We start from the raw sequence: 26501 nt of genomic DNA on the forward strand, positions 1-26501 counted from the left end.
CCGGGTTCTGGGTCGGAGAGCCTTTGCGCTCAGCTGGCAGCCTGTGTGGGGCGCCCTCCCCGTTAGCGGGCGTGGGTCAGGATGCCCCTGAAGCGGAGAGAAGGAGCCTCCGTGGGCCTTTGGGATCAGGGCCGCCCTGTAAGTCAGGGCCACTCAGTGCCCTGGCATCCCAGGCGCTTTGCAACGTCAACAGCGGCTCCTGCCCCCTGTAAGCAGGGTTGTGCAGCCTCTTTGGCCGCTGCTTTGCACGCCCAGCTGGACTTGCCCAGGGCGCCCGCCTCAGAGGCCACATCCAGCGCCGAGCAGAAGGCCGTCGTCAGAGAAGCTGAAGTAAGAACTCTGGCTTTGCGGGGGTGGGCGGGGGGTGCGGGTGGGTGGCTGGCCGGGTGGTGGCCTTGGGGAGCTCCCTGCCGGGGTGTAAGGATTCCTGTTTCCCTCAGGCGGGGAGAAATTGGCGCTGTCCAGGCCTAACTGTGTCCTCCTTCCTTGGCAGCAGCCGTCTGTGAGGAAAGAACGGCGTGGAGGGCATGGAACGGCGTGGAGGGCATGGAACGGCGTGGAACGGCGAGGCCAAGAGGCAACGAGAAGAGGAGCTGCGTGGTGCTGGCGAAAGGCACACGAGAAAGGCGCTCTGGGCAACGGGACCTCCCTGTGACCAGGGCTGTGGTAACGCCAGGACTTTGCTGGCACCTTTAGGGTGCCGTGGCTGGCTTTGCGCTGGGCGACCTCCCTGTAAGCAGGGCCAGGTCCTTTGCTTTTAGCGTCCTTGGCCTTGTGCCGCCTTGCTCCTTTGGCTGCCTGGAGAGAGCGGCAGCCCTGTAAGCAGGGTGCATGCCAGCATCTCCACACCCGTCGGGGGGAATGAAGCTCCCTGGACCCCGAGCCCCCCCTGTAAGCAGGGGAGGGCCCTTCCTGTGGCCGCAGCGGCTTTTGGCTGCTGGTGGCCTGGCCAGCGTGGCCCCCTGTACTTGGGGCGTGCCACGGTCTTTGCCCGACCTTTGAAGGCCCTTGGCGCGTTGAGGCCCCTCTGGCCTGCACGCAGCCGGGCGGGCCAGGTCTGGGGCTCTCTTCTCCTGCCGTGGGGTAAGGCTGGTTGCCCAGCCAATGGCTGCCCGCAGCTTGCTCCCTCTCCTGGGAAGGGGGGGGTATGTAGGTGCCGCCCCCCTCCCGCCCCAGCTTGACTTTGTGTGCCTGAGTGTGCTTCTCCTTTGGGTCCCTTTTCAAAGTGCTGCAGCTTAGCTTAGGCTTCCCAGGAGGGAAAGACGGGCTCCGGCCAGTAACAGAGCAGGCTTCTTGCAGGCCCGGAGCGGAGAGGGAGCGCAGCTTGCCCCTTCTTTTTCCCAGAGGACGCAGCAAAGCCGCTTAGTCGTAGCGCAGGCAAGGCGACCCACCTGTAGCTCAGGGCCTGGGTCTCTGCCTACGTGGCAGCCTGCCAGCATAACGGCCCTGTTGTCGGGGCCTGTGCGAGGAACCATGGAGCCCTCTGTCCCCTTCCGTCCCCAGCAGCAGCCCAAGCTGCCTGTAAGCAGGGCTGGGCGGGCTGCTTTAGGCAGCTAACAGGAACGAGCATTCCCTGGCCCTTGAGAGGGTGCAGGCTGAGGAAGTGTTGTGCTGGAGGGTGCGGTGCCGCCTAGGGCGCTGCTTTTGGCTGGGGTGACCTCGAGGTTGCTCCCTGGGCTCCTGAAGAGGTGGTGTTGCGCTGCAGCCAGGAGGGCCGGCCCGTAAGTGGGGCGCAGGCCAGAGCTTTTTTGGGAGTGCCGAGCCGAGGGGGGCCGCCCTGTAAGCAGGGCTGTGTGTTCCCAGTGCTCGGCGGGAGGTTCAAGGAGGGACCCCCCCTGTAATCAGGGGGGTATGTCTGGCCCTGGCCTTTCAGAGGCGTGGGGCCAGGGTGTGTGGGGCTGAGAGTGTGCCCCCCCCTGGTTTTGGGGCCAGGGCCCCCGCCCCCCGGCCTTTGGCCGTCAAGCTCCCTTGCCTGGCTGCTGAGTCTCCTTCCTGTAGCTGCGGGTCCGGGCCCAGCTCATGACTCCCTGGGTGTCGACCCGCCCGTAACCGGGTTCCGGGTCGGAGAGCCTTTGCGCTCAGCTGGCAGCCTGTGTGGGGCGCCCTCCCCGTTAGCGGGCGTGGGTCAGGATGCCCCTGAAGCGGAGAGAAGGAGCCTCCGTGGGCCTTTGGGATCAGGGCCGCCCTGTAAGTCAGGGCCACTCAGTGCCCTGGCATCCCAGGCGCTTTGCAACGTCAACAGCGGCTCCTGCCCCTTGTAAGCAGGGTTGTGCAGCCTCTTTGGCCGCTGCTTTGCACGCCCAGCTGGACTTGCCCAGGGCGCCCGCCTCAGAGGCCACATCCAGCGCCGAGCAGAAGGCCGTCGTCAGAGAAGCTGAAGTAAGAACTCTGGCTTTGCGGGGGTGGGCGGGGGGTGCGGGTGGGTGGCTGGCCGGGTGGTGGCCTTGGGGAGCTCCCTGCCGGGGTGTAAGGATTCCTGTTTCCCTCAGGCGGGGAGAAATTGGCACTGTCCAGGCCTAACTGTGTCCTCCTTCCTTGGCAGCAGCCGTCTGTGAGGAAAGAACGGCGTGGAGGGCATGGAACGGCGTGGAGGGCATGGAACGGCGTGGAACGGCGAGGCCAAGAGGCAACGAGAAGAGGAGCTGCGTGGTGCTGGCGAAAGGCACACGAGAAAGGCGCTCTGGGCAACGGGACCTCCCTGTGACCAGGGCTGTGGTAACGCCAGGACTTTGCTGGCACCTTTAGGGTGCCGTGGCTGGCTTTGCGCTGGGCGACCTCCCTGTAAGCAGGGCCAGGTCCTTTGCTTTTAGCGTCCTTGGCCTTGTGCCGCCTTGCTCCTTTGGCTGCCTGGAGAGAGCGGCAGCCCTGTAAGCAGGGTGCATGCCAGCATCTCCACACCTGTCGGGGGGAATGAAGCTCCCTGGACCCCGAGCCCCCCCTGTAAGCAGGGGAGGGCCCTTCCTGTGGCCGCAGCGGCTTTTGGCTGCTGGTGGCCTGGCCAGCGTGGCCCCCTGTACTTGGGGCGTGCCACGGTCTTTGCCCGACCTTTGAAGGCCCTTGGCGCGTTGAGGCCCCTCTGGCCTGCACGCAGCCGGGCGGGCCAGGTCTGGGGCTCTCTTCTCCTGCCGTGGGGTAAGGCTGGCTGCCCAGCCAATGGCTGCCCGCAGCTTGCTCCCTCTCCTGGGAAGGGGGGGGTATGTAGGTGCCGCCCCCCTCCCGCCCCAGCTTGACTTTGTGTGCCTGAGTGTGCTTCTCCTTTGGGTCCCTTTTCAAAGTGCTGCAGCTTAGCTTAGGCTTCCCAGGAGGGAAAGACGGGCTCCGGCCAGTAACAGAGCAGGCTTCTTGCAGGCCCGGAGCGGAGAGGGAGCGCAGCTTGCCCCTTCTTTTTCCCAGAGGACGCAGCAAAGCCGCTTAGTCGTAGCGCAGGCAAGGCGACCCACCTGTAGCTCAGGGCCTGGGTCTCTGCCTACGTGGCAGCCTGCCAGCATAACGGCCCTGTTGTCGGGGCCTGTGCGAGGAACCATGGAGCCCTCTGTCCCCTTCCGTCCCCAGCAGCAGCCCAAGCTGCCTGTAAGCAGGGCTGGGCGGGCTGCTTTAGGCAGCTAACAGGAACGAGCATTCCCTGGCCCTTGAGAGGGTGCAGGCTGAGGAAGTGTTGTGCTGGAGGGTGCGGTGCCGCCTAGGGCGCTGCTTTTGGCTGGGGTGACCTCGAGGTTGCTCCCTGGGCTCCTGAAGAGGTGGTGTTGCGCTGCAGCCAGGAGGGCCAGCCCGTAAGTGGGGCGCAGGCCGGAGCTTTATTGGGAGTGCCGAGCCGAGGGGGGCCGCCCTGTAAGCAGGGCTGTGTGTTCCCAGTGCTCGGCGGGAGGTTCAAGGAGGGACCCCCCCTGTAATCAGGGGGGTATGTCTGGCCCTGGCCTTTCAGAGGCGTGGGGCCAGGGTGTGTGGGGCTGAGAGTGTGCCCCCCCCTGGTTTTGGGGCCGGGGCCCCCGCCCCCTGGCCTTTGGCCGTCAAGCTCCCTTGCCTGGCTGCTGAGTCTCCTTCCTGTAGCTGCGGGTCCGGGCCCAGCTCATGACTCCCTGGGTGTCGACCCGCCCGTAACCGGGTTCTGGGTCGGAGAGCCTTTGCGCTCAGCTGGCAGCCTGTGTGGGGCGCCCTCCCCGTTAGCGGGCGTGGGTCAGGATGCCCCTGAAGCGGAGAGAAGGAGCCTCCGTGGGCCTTTGGGATCAGGGCCGCCCTGTAAGTCAGGGCCGCTCAGTGCCCTGGCATCCCAGGCGCTTTGCAACGTCAACAGCGGCTCCTGCCCCCTGTAAGCAGGGTTGTGCAGCCTCTTTGGCCGCTGCTTTGCACGCCCAGCTGGACTTGCCCAGGGCGCCCGCCTCAGAGGCCACATCCAGCGCCGAGCAGAAGGCCGTCGTCAGAGAAGCTGAAGTAAGAACTCTGGCTTTGCGGGGGTGGGCGGGGGGTGCGGCTGGGTGGCCGGCCGGGTGTGGCCTTGGGGAGCTCCCTGTCGGGGTGTAAGGATTCCTGTTTCCCTCAGGCGGGGAGAAATTGGCGCTGTCCAGGCCTAACTGTGTCCTCCTTCCTTGGCAGCAGCCGTCTGTGAGGAAAGAACGGCGTGGAGGGCATGGAACGGCGTGGAACGGCGAGGCCAAGAGGCAACGAGAAGAGGAGCTGCGTGGTGCTGGCGAAAGGCACACGAGAAAGGCGCTCTGGGCAACGGGACCTCCCTGTGACCAGGGCTGTGGTAACGCCAGGACTTTGCTGGCACCTTTAGGGTGCCGTGGCTGGCTTTGCGCTGGGCGACCTCCCTGTAAGCAGGGCCAGGTCCTTTGCTTTTAGCGTCCTTGGCCTTGTGCCGCCTTGCTCCTTTGGCTGCCTGGAGAGAGCGGCAGCCCTGTAAGCAGGGTGCATGCCAGCATCTCCACACCCGTCGGGGGGAATGAAGCTCCCTGGACCCCGAGCCCCCCCTGTAAGCAGGGGAGGGCCCTTCCTGTGGCCGCGGCGGCTTTTGGCTGCTGGTGGCCTGGCCAGCGTGGCCCCCTGTACTTGGGGCGTGCCACGGTCTTTGCCCGACCTTTGAAGGCCCTTGGCGCGTTGAGGCCCCTCTGGCCTGCACGCAGCCGGGCGGGCCAGGTCTGGGGCTCTCTTCTCCTGCCGTGGGGTAAGGCTGGCTGCCCAGCCAATGGCTGCCCGCAGCTTGCTCCCTCTCCTGGGAAGGGGGGTGTGTGTAGGTGCCGCCCCCCTCCCGCCCCAGCTTGACTTTGTGTGCCTGAGTGTGCTTCTCCTTTGGGTCCCTTTTCAAAGTGCTGCAGCTTAGCTTAGGCTTCCCAGGAGGGAAAGACGGGCTCCGGCCAGTAACAGAGCAGGCTTCTTGCAGGCCCGGAGCGGAGAGGGAGCGCAGCTTGCCCCTTCTTTTTCCCAGAGGACGCAGCAAAGCCGCTTAGTCGTAGCGCAGGCAAGGCGACCCACCTGTAGCTCAGGGCCTGGGTCTCTGCCTACGTGGCAGCCTGCCAGCATAACGGCCCTGTTGTCGGGGCCTGTGCGAGGAACCATGGAGCCCTCTGTCCCCTTCCGTCCCCAGCAGCAGCCCAAGCTGCCTGTAAGCAGGGCTGGGCGGGCTGCTTTAGGCAGCTAACAGGAACGAGCATTCCCTGGCCCTTGAGAGGGTGCAGGCTGAGGAAGTGGTGTCCCGGAGCATTCAGTGCTTTTGGCTGAAATCCCTTGTCCCATTATTATGTCAAGTTGAGTCATGAAAATGTCCATTGTATGGAACTCTCTTTCCTCTCTTGGGGGACGCTTCCAGTTTCCTGGTTGTTCTCATGGGGAAACACTCTCTTGTGGAGTCTAAAGGGACTTTCCTCTGCAGTGACCTATTCCAGTCAGCCCACTCCTTGGGATTCCTTCTACAAAGGGATTTGCCATCATCCAGGTTGCCACCTTTTATGTTCTGGTCCATGTTAAGATGGTCTCCCCTGAGCCTTCCATTCTTAAGGCTGTTCAAAGCCAGGTCTCTGAGGCTTTCCTTGCATGGCATATTCTTCCCTTCTCATTTTTCCCTTTCCAAATCATATATGAATTCCACAGAAGGTAAGTAGGCCAGGAGGCTCTGACCCAGCAGGGCACACTTTGTCTCTGCAGCTCTAAACAGAGCCTCTCTGATGCCATCTCCTTCCCATGGAAGCTATCCACAGCATGTTAAGCAATGCCTGGTGGCAGCAAGCAGGTACCAGGAAAAAGGGATTGTGCTGCTGTTTCCTGGAAGAGCTGTCACAGGCAGAGCTGGGAGCAGCTGGGGCCATGCTGGCAAGAGTGGCCACAGCATGTCACAGGGGTTTCTGCACGGGACACACACTGTTGGCAGCTAGGAAGGGGACAGTGCTGCCAGGGTTGGTGCAGGGTGGAGAGCAGGATGCCAGGAGAAAGGCTGAGCTGCTAGTTTTAGGACATGAATAACTGAGGGTGCATGAGACACTGGAACCTGGGGAGGCTATGAATGGCCTCTCCCTAGAGGTGTTCAGTATAAGGGTGGATAGGGCCTCGAGCACCCTGGTCTAGTAGAATCAGTGTTTTGGTGACTGCTGAGTCAAGCACCCCTCTTCCAGCACCTCTTCCAGCATCCCCCTGTGCCAGGAGTATGCTGAGGGGTGGGCATGATCTTGGGAGGAGACACAGCTGGGCTTGGTGACCCAAAGTGTCCAAAGGGATTTTCCATGCCACATGAAGTCAGCTCAGATATAAAAGCTAATTGAAAGAAGGAAGTGTGGGAACATTCATTGATGGTGTCTGTCCTGGTGAGTAGCCACTGTGTGTATTGGAGCCCTGCTTCCCGGGAGTGACCCAACATCATATGCTGATGGGGAGTAGAGAATAACATCTGTTTGGTTCTGCACCTGCCCTCAGCTTTGATTTGCATCCTCTCTGTTAAATTGTTTCTGTCTTGACTCATGGGCCCCTTGTTATACTTGCCCCTCTCCCCTGTCTATCTAAGAAGGGGAGTGATAGAGTGGCTTTGGTGGGCATCTAGCCCCCAGCCAGGGCCAAACCACCACCCCTACCATGCTCCAAACCACCGATTCTCCCTCACTGTTGGAAGACTTGACAAAATTTGTATGGGAAAAAAAGTCTGTTGCTCTTCTCACCTCAGAAGGATCCGATATTTCGATGTCAATTAGCATGTGATATTTATCTAGTGCTGAAACCTGACTCCATCTGCCAACCAGTTGGACGTTCTATGTGCTTTTAAAAACACAAACACCCCTCCAGCAGGTTTTGTTTTCAGAGCAGGAGCAGTGAAAGGCAGCTACTCCGCAATCAGCAGAGCTCAGGGCTTTGTTTAATCATGGAAAATAGAAGGAGCAACAACTGCTGAGGAGCTGGCACCAGGGCTTCACCCTCCATATGTCAGGGTGCATGCAGCAGCTGGCTGGGTAAGATTCTATTTCCAGCCAAGGTTTGGAAGTCAGGAGCTTTTCTCGCTACGTGTGGCAGGAGCACAACGTCCCTTTCTCCTGCGCGCAGCTCCCAAATCCATGACACTGCAGCAGTGACGTGGAACAGCCACCACAGCCAACGCTTTATGCTTCCATTCTGGCACTGAAACCAAAGCACAACACCCACCCTCGTCCTGCTGCTGGTGTAACAGCCTCTGCCCTGGGTCCTCACACGCAGACACTTGCCTGACACCAGCTTGCAGCTGAGAATCCAAGAATCCAAGCATGGTGGGAAGTGGAAGGGACCTCTGAAGTTCAGTCCAACCCCCCTGCTAAAAGCAGGGGCCCCCACAGCAGCTTGCCCAGTATAAAAATGGCTGGGTTTGGAATCTCTCCAGAGAAGGAGACTCCACAACCTCTGAGGGCAGCCTGCTCTAGGGCTCCAGCATACTCACACCAAGCAAATTTCTTGTCCTCTTCAACTGGAACTTCCTGGGTTCCAATTTGTGGTTGTTGCCCTTTGTCCTGTCACAGACCTCACCCAGCCTTTAAAATAAGAAGAAATCTTAGAATCATAGAAGTGTATCAGCTAGAAGAGACATCTAACATTATTGAGTCCAACCACCGTGGCCACCAAGCCATGTCCCCAAGTGCCACATCCATGTGTTTCTTGAACACCTCTTCCTACAGACCCACCCCAGCCTTCAAAACATCATCACTAATCTGCTTCTAGACACATCTGCTTTTATCTTCACCCTTCTTCACAAGCTGAAAAAAAGATTCCATCTGGGTCAGAAACAGTATCACAGTATCGCCAAGGTTGGAAGAGACCTTGAGGATCATTGAGTCCAACCTGTCACCACAGACCTCATGACCAGACCATGGCACCAAGTGCCACATCCAATCTCCTCTTGAACACCTCCAGGGATGGTGACTCCACCACCTCCCTGGGCAGCACATTCCAGCAGCTAACAACTCTCTCAGTGAAGAACTTTCTCCTCCCCTCGAGTCTAAACCTCCCCTGGTGCAGCCTGAGACTGTGTCCTCTTGTTCTGGTGCTGGTTGCCTGGGAGAAGAGACCAACCCCTTCCTGCCTACAACCACCCCCTTCCTGCCTACAACCACCTTTCAGGTAGTTGTAGAGGGCAATGAGGTCACCCCTGAGCCTCCTCTTCTCCAGGCTAAACAATCCCAGCTCCCTCAGCCTCTCCTCATAGGGCTTGTGCTCAAGGCCTCTCACCAGCCTTGTTGTCCTTCTCCACAAGAGACCCAACCCCCTGCAACAAACCCCACACCATCCACTTTCCACAGTTGTATCTATGTATAAAACGTTGCCACTACACTCCCAGCTCACCACCAAGGCAACTTATGACACAGGCAAAAAGCTGGTCAGAAAACTCCATTTCAGCTGATTTGTTTATTTAGCTTCTACATGAGAAGTTGAAACTATAAAAAGAAACCATTCCTCGAAGCTCAGGCCATAGACCTGATTAATGACCGAGAGCTGTCATCAAGACTTGAGTAGCCTCAAGCAAAGCGTGACATAAAAACCTCCCCTTTCAGTGCCGTTGCAAAATGAAGCCAGCATTTGCTTCCTGCTGAGCTTAGATCTCAAAGCACAAGGCCCATTCTACAAAAGAAATTTAAAATAGATAATAATTCTGTTCTTTGGCATTAAGAGGAGAAAGTGCATTTTAGAACCATAGAATTGGCAGGGTTGGCAGGGACATCAAGGATCATCCAGTTCCAACCCCCCTGCCATGGGCAGGGACACCTCACACCAGATCAGGTTGCTCAGAGCCACATCCAGCCCTCCAGGGATGAGGCTTCCACCACTTCCCTGGGCAACCTGTGCCAGTCTCTCACCACCCTCATGGGGAACAACTTCTTCCTAACATCCAATCTCAATCTACACACTTCTAGTTTTGTTCCATTCCCCCTAGTCCTGTCACTATGTGACACCCTAAAAAGTACCTCACCAGCATCTTCACACCTCTAAGCGTGCTGATTTAGGAGGCACAAACAAAATTAGCAGATGAGGCCAAAGCTAAAGACAGGATTAGCAACACTCCCCGCTTGCAAGTCAGGAACATTCATCCTTGCAGCACTAAACACTGAATCTTAAAGGCTCTCTGGAGCCAGGTGCACACAATGATAGTGTATGTAGAAGACACCAGCTGTGTTTCCTTGCACCATCACAGCTCTGTCCCCACCTGGGCTCCTAGCACCCAGCCAAGGGGACAGACCCCACTGGCTGCCTACCTCAACAAGGTACATTTTTGCTCCCTAAATGGCTCCTAGCCCAGCCCTCATCTTCCATGAAGTCCCCTCAGTCCTCTGGGGCCTTCCCCAGTCCCCTTAGAAGGCCAGGCCCAGCCCCTCTCCTTCCAATGTCCCCTCACACTGCCCCAGCTCTGCCGCTCAAAGGGCCAGCAAGCCAGAAGCATCCAGGAATCCTCACAATTAGGTATTGGGGGTGGGGGATAAAAAACATTAAGTAAGAAGCTACCTCAAGAGGGAAATCTTCAAGGCAGAGGAACAAGCTGTCCCCTGCACCAGAAAATGAACCTGTAGGTAGAGACCAGCCTGGCTAAGCAGAGAGCTTGGGAAAAAATATCTGAGGGCTGGGTGTCAAGAGGGAGGGGACAGGCTCTTCTCTGTTGCACCTTGTGACAGGACAAGGGGTAATGGATATAAACTATAGCACAGGAGGTTCCACCTCAACATGAGAAACTTTTTCACTGTGAGGGTCATGGAGCACTGGAACAATCGCTCTACAGAGGTTGTGGAATCTCTTTCTCTGGAGACTTTCAAGACCCATCTGGATGCATTCCTGTGCGATCTGGAGGTCCCTTCCAAACCCTAACATCCTGTGATCCTGTGAATAGGAAAGTCTACTGGCTATGGAAGAAGGGGCAGGCAACTCAGGAAGAGTGCAAGGATATGTAGGGAGAAAATTAGGCCAAAGTTCAGCTAGAACTCAATCTGGCCAGTGTCATTAAAGATTAAAAGTCATTACAAGTGGTTTTATAACAGTAAAAGAATAGCTAGGGATAATGTCCACCCACTGTTGGATGCAGGAGGGGACCCGGTGGCCAAAGACAAGGAAAAGGCTGAGCTGCTGAATGACTATTTTGCCTCAGTATTTGGCAGTGATACCAATTGATCCTTGAGGGTTCAACCCCTGGAACTCAAAGACAGCGCCTGGGGAGCAGAAAGCAGCCCCCACAGTCCAGGTGGAAAGATGATCGCCCTGCAGTGCCATTTAGATATGCACAAGTTTATGGAACCACAGAGGATCCACCCAGAGGTGCATAAGGGGCTGGCACAAGTAATCACCAAACTAATGTAACACCCATCTATAGGAGGGGCTGGAAGGATGATCCATGGAACTACAGGCCTGCCAGTCTGACCTCAGTGCCAGGAAAGGTTATGGAGCAGGGCATCCTGAGTCCATCACACAGCACTTACAAGACAGCCAGGCAATCAGGCGCAATCAGCAAGGGTTTAGGAAAGGCAGGTCCTGTCTAATCTGATCCCCTTCTACAACAAGGTGACTCACCTAGTAGATGAGGGAAGGGCCATGAACATTATCTGTCTGGACTTTAGCAAATCCGTTGACACTCTCTCCCACAGCATTCTCCTTCAGCAACTCATGGCACAAGGCTTGGCTAAGTGCACTCTGCGCTGGGTACAAAAATGGCTGGCAGGCCAGTTGTCAGCTGTGCTAAATCTGGCAGGTGCCCAGCCACGCGTGGTGTCCCCCAGGGTTCGGTACTGAGCCCATTATCCTCAGTATCTCTAGCAACGATCTGGATGAGGGGATTGAGTGCATCCTCAGTAGGGTTGCAGACACCACCAAGCTGGGTGGGTGGCTGTGTTGATTTGCTAGAGGATAGGGAAGCTTTACAGTGGGATCTGGACAGGTTAGACCAATGGGTCAAGGCTAATTGGGTGACAAGAGCCCCACGGTAGGCTACAGACCCGGGGATGCACGGTTGGAAAGCTGCAACTTGGAGAAGGATCTGCGGGTGTTTCATTGTCAGCTGAGTCAACAGTGTGCTCAGGTGGCCAAGCAAGCCAGCGGCAGCCTCAGTTGTATCAGAAGCACTGTGGCCAGCAGGGACAGGGAGGTGATCACATCCCCCTGTACTCAGCACTGGTGAGGCCACACCGCGAGTGCTGCGTTCGGTTCTGGGCGCCTCACTACAAGGACATTGAGGTGGTGGAGTGTGTTCAGAGGAGGGCAAGGAGACTCGTGAAGGGCCTGGGGCACATGGCCGAGGAGGAGCGTCGGAGGGAGCTGGGGTTGCTCACTCCTGAGGAGGCTGAGGGGAGACCTCAATCTCTACAACCACCTGAAGGGAGGTTGGAGTGAGGAGGGGGCCAGCCTCTGCTCGATGGCAAGCAACAGGACTAGAGGAAATGGTTGCACCAGGGGAGGTGCAGGCTGGATGTTAGGAAATATTTCTTCACTGAAAGAGTTATCAAACATTGGAATGGGCTGCCCAGGGCAGTGGTGGAGCCACCCTCCCTGGGGGTACCCAGCACACGTGGGGACCTGGCCCTTCGGGACACGCTTTGGACGGGATGAGCTAGAGCGTCTCTTCCAGCCGGTTATATCCTGCGATTCGATCGGGTTATTTCCACCGCCGTCCCCAGCCAGGCTCGCAGCCGCCATGGCGCTCCCGGCTCTTAGTGTAGAGGTGCATTAGGAACAGCGAGTTTGGAGTCTCCTGCTCCCTCCCCAGCCGCCCGCCGCGGGCGCAGAGGCTCCTCCGCCTCCCCTCCGAGCACCGAGCCCTCCCCACCGCCAGGATCGCCCCTGGCCCAGGGGCCGCGGCTCCGCTCGGCTCGGCACGGCACGGCACGGCACGACACCGCTCGGCACGGCCCCACCGCCCCCTGGCTGAGGGGAGCCGGAGCGATGACGTCACCGGATCAGGCCGACCGGCAATGGGCGCCATTTTGAAACCCCGAAACCTCCCGCGGCGGCAGCTCCGTGCGGCGGCAGCTGCTGAGACCCGCTCCCGGCCGGCGCCTTCCGCCCCCGCGGCCCCCCGCCCCACCGCTACCGTGCGACATGGCAGGTGAGGCAGCGCTGCCCGCGGGCTGCCGCGGCTCCGGCTCCGGCTTCGCTGTGCTGGCCGGGGAGCGGGAGCGTGTCGCGGGAGCCGGCGCGGCAAGGCCGGGCCGCGCCGAGCCGAGGGGGGAGGCGGAAGGCAGCGCCCCGTTTGGCACCGGGCGAAGGGTCAGCGGGGAGCGGGACTGCCCCGCGGGGCGCTGGGCAGCGCCGGGGCGTGGGGCCGGGGCGGTGGGGCCTGGCCGGGGCCTGGCCCGGGCTGTGCGGCGGCGGAGCGGGCCCCGGCGGGGAAGGGGCTGGGCCGCGGCCGGGGGCTCTGCGAGGTGTCCCTCCGCTCACCGCCTGCTGCTCGCTCCGCAGGGGTGGCAGGAGGTGGAGGCGGCGGCGGCAGCAACGACTTCCAGTGGTGCTTCTCGCAGGTGAAGGGAGCTATCGACGAGGACGTGGCGGAAGGTAAGGGGAGGGCCACGGCGGTCGAGCAGCCTCTGCCATACTCCAGGCTCCCGCGGGCGCCGGTGGTTTCCCGTCTCTTGGCTCTCGCTCTGCCGGAGCCGCGGCCACCAACACCCGCGGGTTTGGTGGTTTTTTTCTCTCCCGTCTCTCAACATCTGTGTCACGCCCGCGATGAAGGAGCCGAGGCTGGGAACGGCAGAGCTGCAAGATCTCTCCAGTCCGTGCCCGAGGCTGGGAGGCTGGGGTGTGTGTGGCAATGACTAAGCTAGCGCCTCTGCTTCCAGGCCCAGGTGCTTTTTGCTTTCAGGGGCAGCATAATAGACAAGACACGGTGGCTTCCTCCTCTTCTTTAGTTCTCATCACTAGGGGAGAAAAGGTAATGACAGTGATAAAACAGGAGGGGGAGGGGGGGGGGAAGAGAAAAATCCACCAACGGAGTCTGTCAGGCTTGTCAGGTTTGAGTGTGAGGCAAAGAGAGCAGCAGGGAAAGCGTGCAGGTCTGTCGTTCGGCCTTGATTTGAAAAGTGGAGTTTAAAAGGGGCTTCCTGCAGCTGTGGAGAGATTTTATTCCTGCTTGTTAACATTTGGAAGCTATAAATAGGGCTGTGCAAGGAGGGGAGAATGGGCACGCTTTTCCCCTTCTCTGGAGCTTCCCAAGCACAGCATGGTTTGCAATGAGTAGGAAAATCAGGGATGGTCTAAGTGGGGAAAAAGAGGTTTTTCTGTAGCATGTAGAAACAATGTGAAGTTTGGGAGGGTGGGGGTGGGGAGAAGAGTTTGTTGGGTTTGTGGTTTGGTTCCCCCCCCCCCCCCCCCCCCCTATTTTCTGTATTCACATTGTTCAGGCTGGCAATATTGTTTAGAAAAGAGGGTTTGAAGTCTTGGGTGTGGAAACAATTCCGTGCTGTTCACTTGGGAAGGTTTTTGCTGCCTTCACTGAAAAAGTCTTTATTTATTAAGTGAAATAACTTGTAGAGTGTGGTTTGGGTTTATTGTTGGGTTTGGTTTGGGTTTTTTTTTTTTTCACTGGATGCAGTAAATATTTTCTCTTGGTGTCTGCTGCAGGGAAGTTCTGCTGACAGTGTTTTCATTTTCATGCCACTTGTTTGGCATTTGCCTGAAAAGAATGGCTAGGGGCAGGACAAACTTGAGAACAGCTTCCAGAAACCAGTGCTCAGCCTCAGTTGTTTCCTTCTTTTTTTTGAGCCCTAAATATATTTTGGTAGCTTTTGCTGCTCTGAAGTTGCCAGAATTCTCAGGAAAATGTGTTTCATTGGCTTTTTGAGTCTTTATGTTAAGCTTTGGACTAAAAAGAAGTTCTCTGTATTACCAGAAACCCCCTCCCCAGACCTCCACAAGCACTTCACCTCCACATCAATTGCTGAGCAGCAGGAATTTGTGTAGAGCTGGGAAGCTTGTGAGTTTTTGAAGCATTGATATGTCCCAAACCCAGTTAATTATTTAAGTGACAAGGCTGTTTGAGGAGGAACTTGTGTTACTGCTGAGACACCAAGGCAGAGCTCTTCAGTTAGGAGCAAGCTGTCCATTTGGAGTAACTGGGAGAGCTAAGGGAAAACAGTGATGAAAACACACTGATTTTTTTCCCTGGATGTGCCTTACTAGCACAGCTTCTGGTGGAGGGGGTGCTTCAGATTGTGTGTGGTGCTTTCTACCTAGGAGGAATTTAATTTTCTTCATAGGGCAATAAATAGAAGTAATCATCAGCACCTGGCTCTGTAGAATTGCTGTTAAGAGTCCCAGTTTCCTGCTGGGGTATGAGAACTAATTGCAGGTTTTGTGTCTTTATTTTTGGTTTGTGGGCTTTCCCTCGTTTTCTTCCCCTGAGCCTGCAATTAAATCAAGAAAAGAATTTATTTGCTAATAACTTCCTGAGTTGGAGTCAGCAATACAGAGTCACAGAACCATAGAATGGTTTGGACTGGGAGGGATCATCTCCTTCACTCCCCCGTGCCATGGGCAGGGCCACCTTTCACTAGCCCAGGTTGCTCAAAGCCTCATCCAGCCTGGCCTTCAATGCTTTGCTAGGTTTTGGAGCCCAGTTAGGGAAACATTCTGCTATTCCTTTAAACCACCTCCTACCAAACCTCTCCTCTAAACCTGTTTGATGGGTAGCTGTTGCCTCAACATGGCCAATGCTGCACGGAGCCACTGTGAACTTCAGGCTCATCTTTGTCACGGGGAGGAGTTGGTATTTCTCTAATTGTGTTTTGGTGCTCTGTTGTGAAAATGAAGTTCTGTAGAGGCACACTGAATCTGACAACATAAAGCTGTTGTCCAGTGCTTTAAAGGCAGAGCTTGGCTAAATATTCTTGCAGACAATTCATTCAGCAGCTGAAATTATGAACCCTGACAGCCAGCCACCGAGTCACTGCTGTTTGAAGTGCAATTGCAAAACACATTTATATATTCATGGGGCTTGCTTAAATAAAAACATTACCGTGGCTCTGATACACCACTGTGGTGATTGCTACTGCCAGCCCTGTTCCCAGGATTTTTTCTAACTGGGTCATTAATACAGAAAATGGCTTTGTTTCCTCTTTTGTCTCCTCTGTGTAGTCACTTTCTGCAGTGAGTAATGTTTGAGATCTGGACAATGCTCTGTTTGAATCAATAGAGGAGCAGTGTTCATAGGGCCAGTCTGGCCATTGAAAGATCAGGAGACTATTCCAGTTACTGGAATAGGTTATTTTGTAAAGCAGGAAAGTTTAATTGGATTCCAGGAGGAGCAGGGGAGGATAAATCAGGGAGTGAAATATTTAGGGAAACAAAGACCTCCTGGAGAGGGACGGTTGGAAGCTCCAAAGATCCTGAGGGGCCTGGAGCATCTCTGGGAGGAGGAAAGGCTGAGAGACCTGGGGGTGTTGAGCCTGCAGAAGAGCAGCCTGAGAGGGGATCTGATCAGTGCTCAGCAAGAGCTAAAGGACCTGTGGGGGGCAAGAGGGTGAAGCCAGACTCTTGTCAGTGGTGCCCTGTGACAGTACAGGGGACAGCGTGCCCAAATTGGAACCCAGGAGATTCCATCTGAACAGAAGGAGAAACTTGCTTGGTGTGAGGTTGCTGGAGCCCTGGAGCAGACTGCCCAGAGGGAGTAGAGTCTCCTTCTCTGGAGAGCTTCCAGACCCACCTGGCCATTGTGATGCTGGGCAAGCTGCAGCGTGTGCCCCTGCTTTGTTGGGGAGATTGGAGTGGATGATCTCCAGAGGGCCCTTCCAACCTCCACCTTGCTGGGATTCTGTGAAAGATTTGGTACTGAGGATAGCAGCAGGCTTCATTACCAAAAAAAGGGGGGGGGGAAAGGTTGTCATTTTGTTCTTAGTGTCAAACTGTGTGACTACACAATCCATCCTGAGTGCCTGAGACTTCTTGTTCTTGGATTACCTTTTTTGGTAGAAAGTAACTTTCTGAATCCAGACTTGGAGATATCTTCCTGTTTCAGGTAGAAGAAGCTGTAGGAGTGTGGTGATTCCACTAAAAGAGGCATGTTCCACTTTCCTTGTGGAGCTTTATCACTCTTCACCTGCTTTAAGTGATGTAATTAGAAGCTTTTGTAAAGCAGCTGGATGGAGAACCCTTGCCTCACACATCAGTCCTGGATGTGGTAGACACAAGCTCCTTGGAAGCCCCTGATAATTGAGGATGAACCTCTGCAAGGCTGGAACAGGTTGCCCAGGGAAGCTGTGCATGCTCCCTCCCTAGAGGTGTTTAAGTTCAGGCTGGATGAGGCCTTGAGCAGCCTGGTCTAGTGGAAGGTGTCCCTGCCCCTGGCAGGGGATTTTGAGCTAGGTGATCTTTAAGGTCCCTTCCAGCTCAAACCATTTTAGCATTCTGTTTCCCAGGAGCAAAGCTTCTCTTCTTCCAAAGCTGTCCTTGACTTTCAGGATGCTTGTCTTGTTGTGCTGGATTTTCTACTTGTTGAGCAATTTTGTCTCTCTGCCAAAAGATCAAAGCAAATACTGGAATTTTTTAAGTCCTCCAAGCGTTAATTGGTGCTGGCAGCAGGGATAAACTAGCAGATACCTTGTTATCATCACTTCAGCAACCTCTCTGCTTCCCCTTTTAAAGCTGCTCACAGTGCTAAGTAATTCCATCAGAAGTTTGTCAAAATGCAGAATCTGAGTAGAGGAGAAAACCAGGATCCAAGAAAAACATGTTGGACCACAATCCTGGAATCGTTTTGGTTGGAACAGATCTCTGAGGTAGAGTCCAGCCCTCTACCCAACAGCACCATGGCCTTTACATCATGTCCCTGAGTGCCATGGCTATGTTTCTTAAACACTTCCAGGGATGGTGCCTCCACCACCTCCCTGGGCAGCTTGTTCCAATGCCTGACCACTCTTGCAGGAAAAGAAACTGTTCCTAACATCCAACCTAAGCCTGCCTTAAATAATGCTGTGATTGTTCTTATGGCCAAACACAAGTGGCTAGAAAACACTCTTGCTGTGAGATCCTCTCTGCAAATCAGTGTTTTTAAACTGTTGTCATGTGGTGCTCAGGAGTTTAACAGGCCTGGTCTTACTGCTTTTAAAGGAACAAGCCCACAGCAATGGTGGGAGGGCTGGAAGCCCCTTGCTGTGGGGCCCTGCAGGCTAAGAATAGAACAGAATTAACCAGGTTCGAAGAGACCTTTGAGATCATCAAGTCCAACCTATCATCCAACACCACCTAATCAACTAAACCATGGCACCAAGCACCCCATCCAGTCTCTTCCTAAACACCTCCAGTGATGGTGACTCCACCACCTCCCTGGGCAGCACATTCCAAAGGCCAATCTCTGTGAGGACCTTCTTCCTAACATCCAGCCTAAACCTCCCCTGGTGCAGCTTGAGAGAGTTGGGCTTGTTCAGCCTGGAGAAGAGAAGGCTCCAGGGAGACCTTCTGGTGGCCTTGGCAGTGCTTAAAGGGCCCAACCAGAAAGCTGGGGACAGACTTCTGAGCAGGGCCTGTTGTGACAGGACAAGGGGTGATGATTCAGACTGGAGAGAAGGGAGAAATGTTTGACACTGAGGGTGGTGAGAGCGTCTCGAGTTGCCCAGAGAGGTGGGAGATGCCCCATCCCTGGAACCAGTGCAGGTCAGAGACGGGACATGCCCCATCCCTGGAACCATTGCAGGTCAGAGACAGGAGATGCCCCATCCCTGGAACCATTGCAGGTCAGAGACAGGAGATGCCCCATCCCTGGAACCATTGCAGGTCAGAGACAGGAGATGCCCCATCCCTGGAACCATTGCAGGTCAGAGACAGGAGATGCCCCATCCCTGGAACCATTGCAGGTCAGGTTGTTTGGGGCTGTGAGCAGCCTGCTCTAGTTGCAGATGTCTCTGCTGACTGCAGGGAGGTTGGACTGGACAACCCTGGAAGGTCCCTTCTGGCCCAAACCAGTCTGTGGTGCTATGACTCTATACAAACTCTGCCATGACTGCAGCCTTTTCAAGGGAGGTACTCCAAGAGAGGTTCAGCTGTGGGGTATGTGGCTAAAATTGTGTGGAAGAAATGACAGAATTGGTCACTAGCCTTAAGGTTGTCCTTTTTCTCTAAGAACTAGAAAATGTGGGAATAATGAGTCCATTCTGAAGCCATATGCATTTTTCCTTTCAGCATCAATAACTGGTTAGCCATGAAGTTGTCAGGGACTGCTGGAATGGGGCAGAAGTTTGCCTTTTAAGCTGGAGGGGGTTTGTTGGATTCTCCCTTTGAAAACCAAGGTTTTGCCAAAACAGGACTTCAGATGCCCACTCTTTGCCCTCCCCAAGGCATGGTGCTGCTCCCTCTGTGGTTTGTGGTGATATGTAGCAGTGTGTCTTGGTGCTTTGATGGTTCACCACATCTCCACTGTTGGGAGTGTTTTATCAAGACAGCAAAACCCCAGGGTGTTCTCTCCCTGGGAAGTAGATATCACTGCCTGTAGGTTAACTTATGTGTAACTCTGGAGAGAGTTCAGGTGAAGTGCTGGGTGTGAGAAGTGCAGCAGTAGTGACCTTTGGGAAGTTTCTCTCCCTCTCAATCATCAGACTGTGACTCCTTGTGGTGAGGAAACCTGGATTTACAAGTGGATAGCTGCTGCAGGCCTCGTAAAAGTGGTCACAGTATTTAAGGTGAGGAAAAAGCTTTTAAAATACTAAGCAGCCACTGGGCTAAAAAAGGAAGAGCAAGGGCTGGTTGTAGCTGGATGAGTGCTGGTGGAGTTGTTCCTCATGAGCCTGCAGTGTGCTCTCATGGCCAAGAAGGCCAGTGCTTTCCTGGGATGCATGAAGAAAAGTGTGACCAGCAGGTCAAGGGAGGTTCTCCTCTCCCTCTGCTTTGCACTTGTGACACCACAGCTGGAGTCCTGGGTCCAGTTCTGGGCTCCCCAGTTCTAGAGAGACAGCGAGCTACAGGAGCGAGTCCAGTAGTGGCTCCAAAGATGCTGAGAGTCCTGGAGCATCTCTGTGAGGCAGAAAAGCTGAGAGACCTGGGGCTGCTGAGCCTGGAGAAGAGCAGCCTGAGAGACCATCTACTTGATGCTCAGTGAGACCTGAAGGACCTGAGGGGACAGGAGGGTAAAGCCAGACTCTTGTCAGTGGTGCCCAGTGAACAGGACAAGGGGCAAGAGGCACAAATTGGAACCCAGGAGGTTTCATCTGAAGAGGAGGAGAAACTTGTGAGGGTGCTGGAGCCCTGGAGTAGGCTGCCAGAGAAGTTGTGGAGTCTCCTTCTCTGGAGACATTTCAGTCCCACCTGGCCACTGTGATCCTGGGCAAGCTGAATGTTGGTGCCCTGCTTTAGCAGGGGGTTTGGACTGGAGGATTTCCAGAGGTCCCTTCTAGCCCCACCTCACTGGGATCCTGTGTGATGTTTAGATTACCATGTGCATCTGCAGGAGTGCTGCTGCCTGCCCAGTGGTCACCCTGGCAAAACTGTGACTGTCTCTTGCAGAGGGATGTAAACCATGGAGCAGTGGCAGTGCAGGGCTTGGAACAGGGCTTTACATCTGCCAGGGACTAAGTAATAAGCTGCTGCTCTTCATGTCTCTGCACACCCCTGGGCCGTGACCACAGCAGGTTGTCAACATCCTGACCCAGGAGGGCTTTGATGAGGTTCCCACACTCTCATTACCATGCCAATAGTTATTTTAACATCTGAGGGAAGAACTTCACCAAAAATGACAAAATCTATCTCATTTAAATTAGAAAAAGGAGAGGAAAGTGTGAAAGCTGCAACTGGGAGGAAGAGTTTTATTTACCCATTGTGTTAAGCCTTTTATTAGCTACTGATAAAAGTACAATGGCAAGCATGACAATTAAACCTAACAGAATAACATGCCTTCATTAAATAGACTCCAGTAGGAGAGAGCTCCTTGGAATTACTATTCCAGAGGTTAAAAAATAGCTCTGAGGCAACAGCTTTGCACCCAGAATACCAGGTTGTGTCATCTACATTATAAATAGCTTCCATCATTTGTCGCTGCTCCTAAGAAAAGGCACAGCAGGCGTTGGCATCAAGCATGAAGGTAAGGTTCTGCCTCACTGAACTTCAGCCTCACTGCTCCTCCTGCTGCTGCTGCTCTGCCCTTTCTTTGGGCTAATACACCCAGACCTCTGCCTGCAGTCCAAACTCAGTGAGGACATTTGGGGTTTTTGGACATAATTCAAAGGAATATTAACATACTTTGAAGGAGCTGCTGGAGGAGGTCCAGAGGAAGCCACTGAGATGATCAGGGGGCTGGAGCACCTCTCCCATGGGGACAGACTGAGAGAATTCATTTTTTTTCAGCCTGGAGAAGACTCCAGGAAGACATTAGAGCAGCATTTCAGTTATCTGAAGGGGACTTACAGGAAGACTGGGGACAGAATAGAATAGACCAGGTTGGAAGAGACCTTCGAGGTCATCAAGTCCAACCTATCATCCAACACCACCTAATCAACTAAACCATGACACCAAGCACCCCATCAAGTCTCCTCCTAAACACCTCCAATGATGGTGACTCCACCACCTCCCTGGGCAGCACATTCCAATGGGCAATCACTCTCTCTCTGTAGAACTTCTGCCTAACCTCCAGCCTAAACCTCCCCTGGTGCAGCCTGAGACTGTGTCCTCTTGTTCTGGTGCTGGTTGCCTGGGAGAAGAGACCAACCCTCACCTGGCTACAACCTTCCTTCAGGGAGTTGTAGACAGCAATAAGGTCTCCCCCGAATCTCCTCTTCAGGCTAAGCAACCCCAGCTCCCTCAGCCTCTCCTCACAGGGCTGTGCTCCAAACCCCTCCCAGCTTTGTTGCCCTTCTCTGGACACCTTCCAGCAAGTCAACATCTTTCCTAAACTGAGGGGCCCAGACCTGGACACAGGACTCAAGGTGTGGCCTAAGTATGGGATGGTCTGTTTAGAAGGGGTTCTAGTGGTAGGATGAGGGGCAGTGGTTTGAAACTGGAGCAGAGGAGATTTAGGTTGGCCATTAGGAGGAAGCTCTTTACAATGAGAGTGGTGAGACACTGGAACAGGTTGCCCAGGGAGGAATGTCCCCATCCCTGGAGACATTCAAGATGAGACTTGATGTGGCCCTGGGCAGCCTGCTCTAGTTGGAGATGTACCTCCTGGCTGCAAGGGCTTTGGCCAAGGTGACCTTTGAGGGACCCTTCCAACCTGATGCAGTCTGTGGTTTCCAGCATTAAATCACGTTGTGCTGCTGTCAAACAAAATGCAAATGCAAACAAATGAGGGAGTTGCACTACTTGTCTTTGAGATGCACACTTTTAGGTGACTTAAATCAGTTGAAGTCTTTGGTCAGGTGGAGGTTTGCTGGGCAGCCTGCCCTTGGGAACAGGGCTTGGGAACTGTTTGCCACTGTCTGTTTCTCCTTTCCCCACCCGTTTGTCCCAGTGCTCTGAACAGCACGGCCTGTGCACTGGCTCCTGGGAGAAGCCAAGTGGCTGGGCTCCAGGAGAGCTCCAGGACATGCAGGAGCTGCCAGTCCTGAGAGCAACACTCTTGTTTGTGGTTTGCCACAGCTTGTCCCCAGCAGAGCTCACTTCAGTCAGCTTTTGCTGCTTCTGCAGCTGTGCTGCTCCTCTGTGGGAGCAGCTCAGGTTGCCCTGGTCGTGCCCTTGGCTGACCTTACATCTGTTCAATAATTGAATTGACTTCCAAAAGCAGAGTTATTTTGGACTTGGGTAACCCCTAGCAGGTACTTGAAGGCAATTCAAGCCATTGTTGGAGTCTCAGGACGTCCAGAGTTGTGAGACCTGGTGGATACTTGAGATTGGCAGAGTGCTGGGCAGTGTAAGCTGCTCAGAGCAAAACTGGCCTGTAGTGTATTCTTCTGACCCATCTCATTTCTGTTAACTCTTCAAACAAACACTAAAAGTGGACATCTGAAAACTGGAGTGTATTAAGTGGTGTGTCCTGCAGAATCCACATCTTCTGTGGATGTGTTTCTGGTGATTATGGACAGCTTCCAAGATTAGCTTACCCCTTCCAGTGCAGTTCAGAGATAGAAACTGATTTCTGTCAACTGCTAAATTAAGAAGCAATGTTTAGGAAGCATTTTAGGAGCAGTGAGAGCAATGCCAATCCCAGTCCATCCTCACTGCAGAGTAAATTCCACTGTTGCACTGGCTGTTCTGTCAGCCATGGTGTAGAGAATCCTCCTTCACCCAGCTTGCATCAGCACAAGGCACAGAACTGAGAGGGAAGGGAGAGGCCAAAGCCTGGAAGTCGGTGCTAGAGCCAAAATGTGCAGTGACTGGAATCCTGATGGTGTTATCCTGCCCCAACATGTAGAAAGGGAGGGCAGCCTCTGGTTGAGAGCCCTGTGCCTGCTAGCAGCTGTCTGCTGTTGCCTGCTGTGGGGACTGGAGCCATCCAAACTGGAGAACTGTCAAACTTCACACCACTGCTCCCCCTCTCTCCTCCTCACAGACAGATCCCCCTGGTGATGTGTGGGGAGTGCTCTGCCAGTTGCTGTGGGTCAGGTCATGAACAGTTCTGAGCCCTGTGTGTCTCTAACTTGTTAAGCTCAGACATTATTTGCTTTTGAAGCCCCTCTTTCTGTTATTTACTGTTCAGCAGCTGTTAGCCTCTACATTTCTCCACTCTCTCTGGTAATCTGCCCCCTCTAACAGGTCTCTCTTTTTCTCTCCCCTGCTACTCTCACTTGCTCCTTTATACTTTTTTTAATCTGACTCAATGTGAGTCTTCAGTTGGTTGCTCTGAAGGGATGATTCCTCCTTGTTCTCTGTGTGGGCCCTGACTGAGCACATTTGTCACCAGCTCTACCTCAATGCCTTCTTGTCACTGGCTGCTGCAAAAGGGAGTTGTTTGTTCTGAACAACCTCTGTCCTGGTGAGGCCACATCTGCAGTACTGGGTCCAGTTATTTGCTGCCTGGTTCTAGAAAGACAAGGAACTACTGAAGAGAGTTCAGTGGAGATTCCAAAGATACTGAGGGGCCTGGAGCATCTCTGTGAGGAGAAGAGGTTGAGAAACCTGGGGAGCTTGGGGAGCAGCAGCCTGAGAGGGGAGGTTGTCAGTGCTTGGCAAGGGCATGGGGCCAGCCTCTTGTCAGTGATGCACAGTGACAGGACAAGGGGCAATGGGCACTGACTGGAATCCAGGAGGTTCCACCTGAAGAGGAGGAGAAACTTGTTGGGTGTGAAGGTGCTGAAGCCCTGGAGCAGCCTTCTCAGAGAGGTCATGGAGTCTCCAACCCCACCTGGCCATTGTGATCCTGGGCAAGCTGCTGTGGATTCTCCTGTGTTAGCAGGGTGGTTGGACTGGGTGGGGAATTGTCTTTCCAGCTGGTGGATTTTAACTGAGGAGCAATGTGCAGCCAGCTTAGAGAGGAAAAGTTCATGGTAGCTAATTTAGCTCTTCTGGATCTCCTTGCACTCTCCATTACCTACTGAGAGCCCAGACATTGATACCGGTGTCAGTTTGAAGAAGCTGGTAGGAATCATTCGTGGCACTGAATTAGTTGGCAGGTATAAGCTTGCTGCCATCTCACAATCTTAACACAAGCTGGTCTGTCTTCTGGTGTGCTCCCCAGAATTAACACAGGAAACTTTGGCCCTTGTGGAACTTTAAGATCCTTTTGACTTTGTGATACAGCTCTGAAAGCAGTGAGGAGGTTCCTGCTCTGCCTGTGGACTGTAGCTTACAATCATAGAATTGTTTCAGTTGGAAGAGACCTTGAGGGTCACTGAGTCCAACCTTCAACCTAAGACTACCATGAACTCCTCTCAGAAGTGAGACCAAACATTGCCTTTCCCTGTCTGGAAAGAAGTATAGCCAGAGGATCATGTCCCTGTAAAGCCACAGGTCCTGCTGCTCTCCAGGGCTTACAGGGGAAGGTTTACGAGGCCGGTACACAGTGAGTCACAGTATCACTATGGTTGGAAGAGACTTCAAAGGTCATCGAGTCCAACCTGTTACCACAGACCTCATGACTAGACCATGGCACCAAGTGCCACATCCAATCCCCTCTTGAACACCTCCAGGGACGGTGACTCCACCACCTCCCTGGGCAGCACATTCCAATGGCGAACGACTCTAGATTCCAACAGCTAACAACTCTCTCTGGGAAGAACTTTCTCCTCACCTCCAGCCTAAACTTCCCCTGGTGCAGCGTGAGACTGTGTCCTCTTGTTCTGGTGCTGGTTGCTAGAGAGTAGAGACCACACTCAGCAGAAATGGAGGGAAAGTTGCATAAAACTCCCTGGTTCTGGAAAAATCATCACCAAGGTGTCTTCTGTATGTGAGGTGTGCATGAGGGTGTTGCACCTGAGCAAAGCCCATGGCACATTGTCTTTTCTAACCCTGCTGGACCTTTTCATTGTAAGTGATTTTGCTGGCATGGAGAAAAGTCCCTGATTGGTCTGTTCTCTCTAATACCAGGTGATGGAATGAGAGGAAATGACCTAAAGTTGTGCCAGGGGAGGTTTAGGCTGGAGATTAGAAACAATTCCTTTCCTGCAGGAGTGGTCAGGCATTGGAACAGGCTGCTCAGGGAGGTGGTGGAGTCACCATCCCTGGAGGTGTTCAAGAAATGTGTGGACATGGCACTTGGGGATATGGTTTAATGGCCATGGTGGTGGATGGGTGGATGGTAGGACTTACTTTTAGAGGTTTTCTCCACCAATTGCATGAAAAGGCTGAAATTCTTTGTTGGGCAATGAGACCTGTACACATAAGAAAAAAACCATTTGGCAGATAATAAAAACCCTTTAAAAATCCCAGAGCTGATGTGGTGGCTCAGGACCTGCAGAGGCTTGCTTTAGGCTGTGCTGGAAGTTTCAGACTGGTATGGAAATAGAACAAACTTGGATAGGAAGGGTCTAAAGGAAGGTGTCCCTGCCCATGGCAGGGTGTTGGAACTAGATGATCTTTAAGGTCCCCTCCAGCCCAAACCATTCTGGGATTCTCTGATTTTTATGTAGAGCAGAGTGAGTGGTTTGGGATGGGGGTGGGATACTTCTAATGTTGTCATTTTCTTTCTTTTAGCTGCTTTGTGATTGTGTAGTGTTGAAAATGCTGAGTGGAACTGTTCTGGGGATTCCTTAGCCTGGAGAAGAGCAGCCTGAAAGGGGATCGTTCCCCCTTTACCTGAAGGGGGCTTACATTGAAGCTGGGGAGGGACATCTTGCAAGGGTTTGTAGGGGCAGTGGCTTTGAGCTGAAAGAGGGGAGATTAAGACTGGAGAGGAGGAAGAAATTCTTTACAGTGAGGGACACTGGAACAGGTTGTGGATGCCCCCTCCCTGGAGTGTTCAAGGCCATCTTGGATTCACCTTGAGATGGAGATTGAAACTGGATGATCTTTAAGGTCCCTTTCAACCCAAACCACTTCATGTGGGGTATAAATCCTGAGCAGGACTCACTTGGCAGTGAGGGAGCTACAAACTGATCCCTTTTTAGCCACCTAAACCATCTGTCCATCATCTCTTGAGTTTCTGGTATAGGAAGGGACAGCATTACCATTGATCATCTGGTTTTAGTGCCTCACTGATCTGAGTTTTCTTTGGCCTGGGAGGAGAGGAGCAGAGGTTCACGTGCAAAGTGACGAGGCTGGTGTCACTTCAAACCTGGGCTTTTGGCTACTGGATCAGGATTCTGTCAGTGTTGTACTCCCAGAAGCTAATTCCAAAGCAATGTCTTATGTAAGAGATGATTTAGTGCTAGTGAGACTTCCCCACCACTTGCTCTTTTCTGTAGGTAGGTTCTCACTGCTGGAAATGGATTTGAGCGGTTGCAGAGGAGGGAAGGGTTGTGTGAGGGGTTGTGTTTTCACCACTCTGTGCACAGTCTGTTACCCAGACCAGGAATGGGGCTGCAAAATGTGGAATTGGTGTGAAGAAGGGGATTGATTTTTGAGTGTGTTCAGAGTGAATAGCCAAAGAGTTTGTTACTTAATTACTTGGAAGGGGGTCAAGAGTGAAGGGTCAACTTTGAGAGAGCACTGTGGTTGGCAGCTTGAGAAGTTGTGAGGTGCTGGGCACTGTTGGTTGTGTGAGGTCAGGTGAGGAGCACTGAAACAAGAAGGGGATGAGC

At 54.1% G+C, this 26501-nt stretch overlaps 1 protein-coding gene and 1 long non-coding RNA gene across 2 annotated transcripts in view; both read left to right on the top strand.

Annotated features, from left to right (window-relative positions):
• The first annotated feature begins 1726 nt into the window (after nucleotides 1-1726).
• On the top strand, nucleotides 1727-7249 carry LOC137442051 (uncharacterized). Its single transcript, XR_010987573.1, has 3 exons — nucleotides 1727-2379; nucleotides 2543-4428; nucleotides 4591-7249. It is a non-coding gene; the product is annotated as an uncharacterized lncRNA (long non-coding RNA).
• Nucleotides 7250-12378: 5129 nt separating this feature from the next.
• Nucleotides 12379-26501, top strand: part of PPP2R2D (protein phosphatase 2 regulatory subunit Bdelta) — a 32411-nt gene continuing 18288 nt past the window's right edge. Inside the window, exons 1-2 of the mRNA XM_068140233.1 lie at nucleotides 12379-12520; nucleotides 12874-12966. Coding sequence (XP_067996334.1) covers nucleotides 12514-12520; nucleotides 12874-12966 — 100 coding nt within the window. The 5' untranslated portion in view covers nucleotides 12379-12513. The remainder of the gene's footprint in view (nucleotides 12521-12873; nucleotides 12967-26501) is intronic.

This window comes from Melanerpes formicivorus, unplaced genomic scaffold, assembly GCF_026170545.1.
Source record: "Melanerpes formicivorus ecotype bairdi unplaced genomic scaffold, bMelFor1.0.p_v2 SCAF_6, whole genome shotgun sequence".
Lineage (NCBI taxonomy): Eukaryota > Metazoa > Chordata > Aves > Piciformes > Picidae > Melanerpes > Melanerpes formicivorus.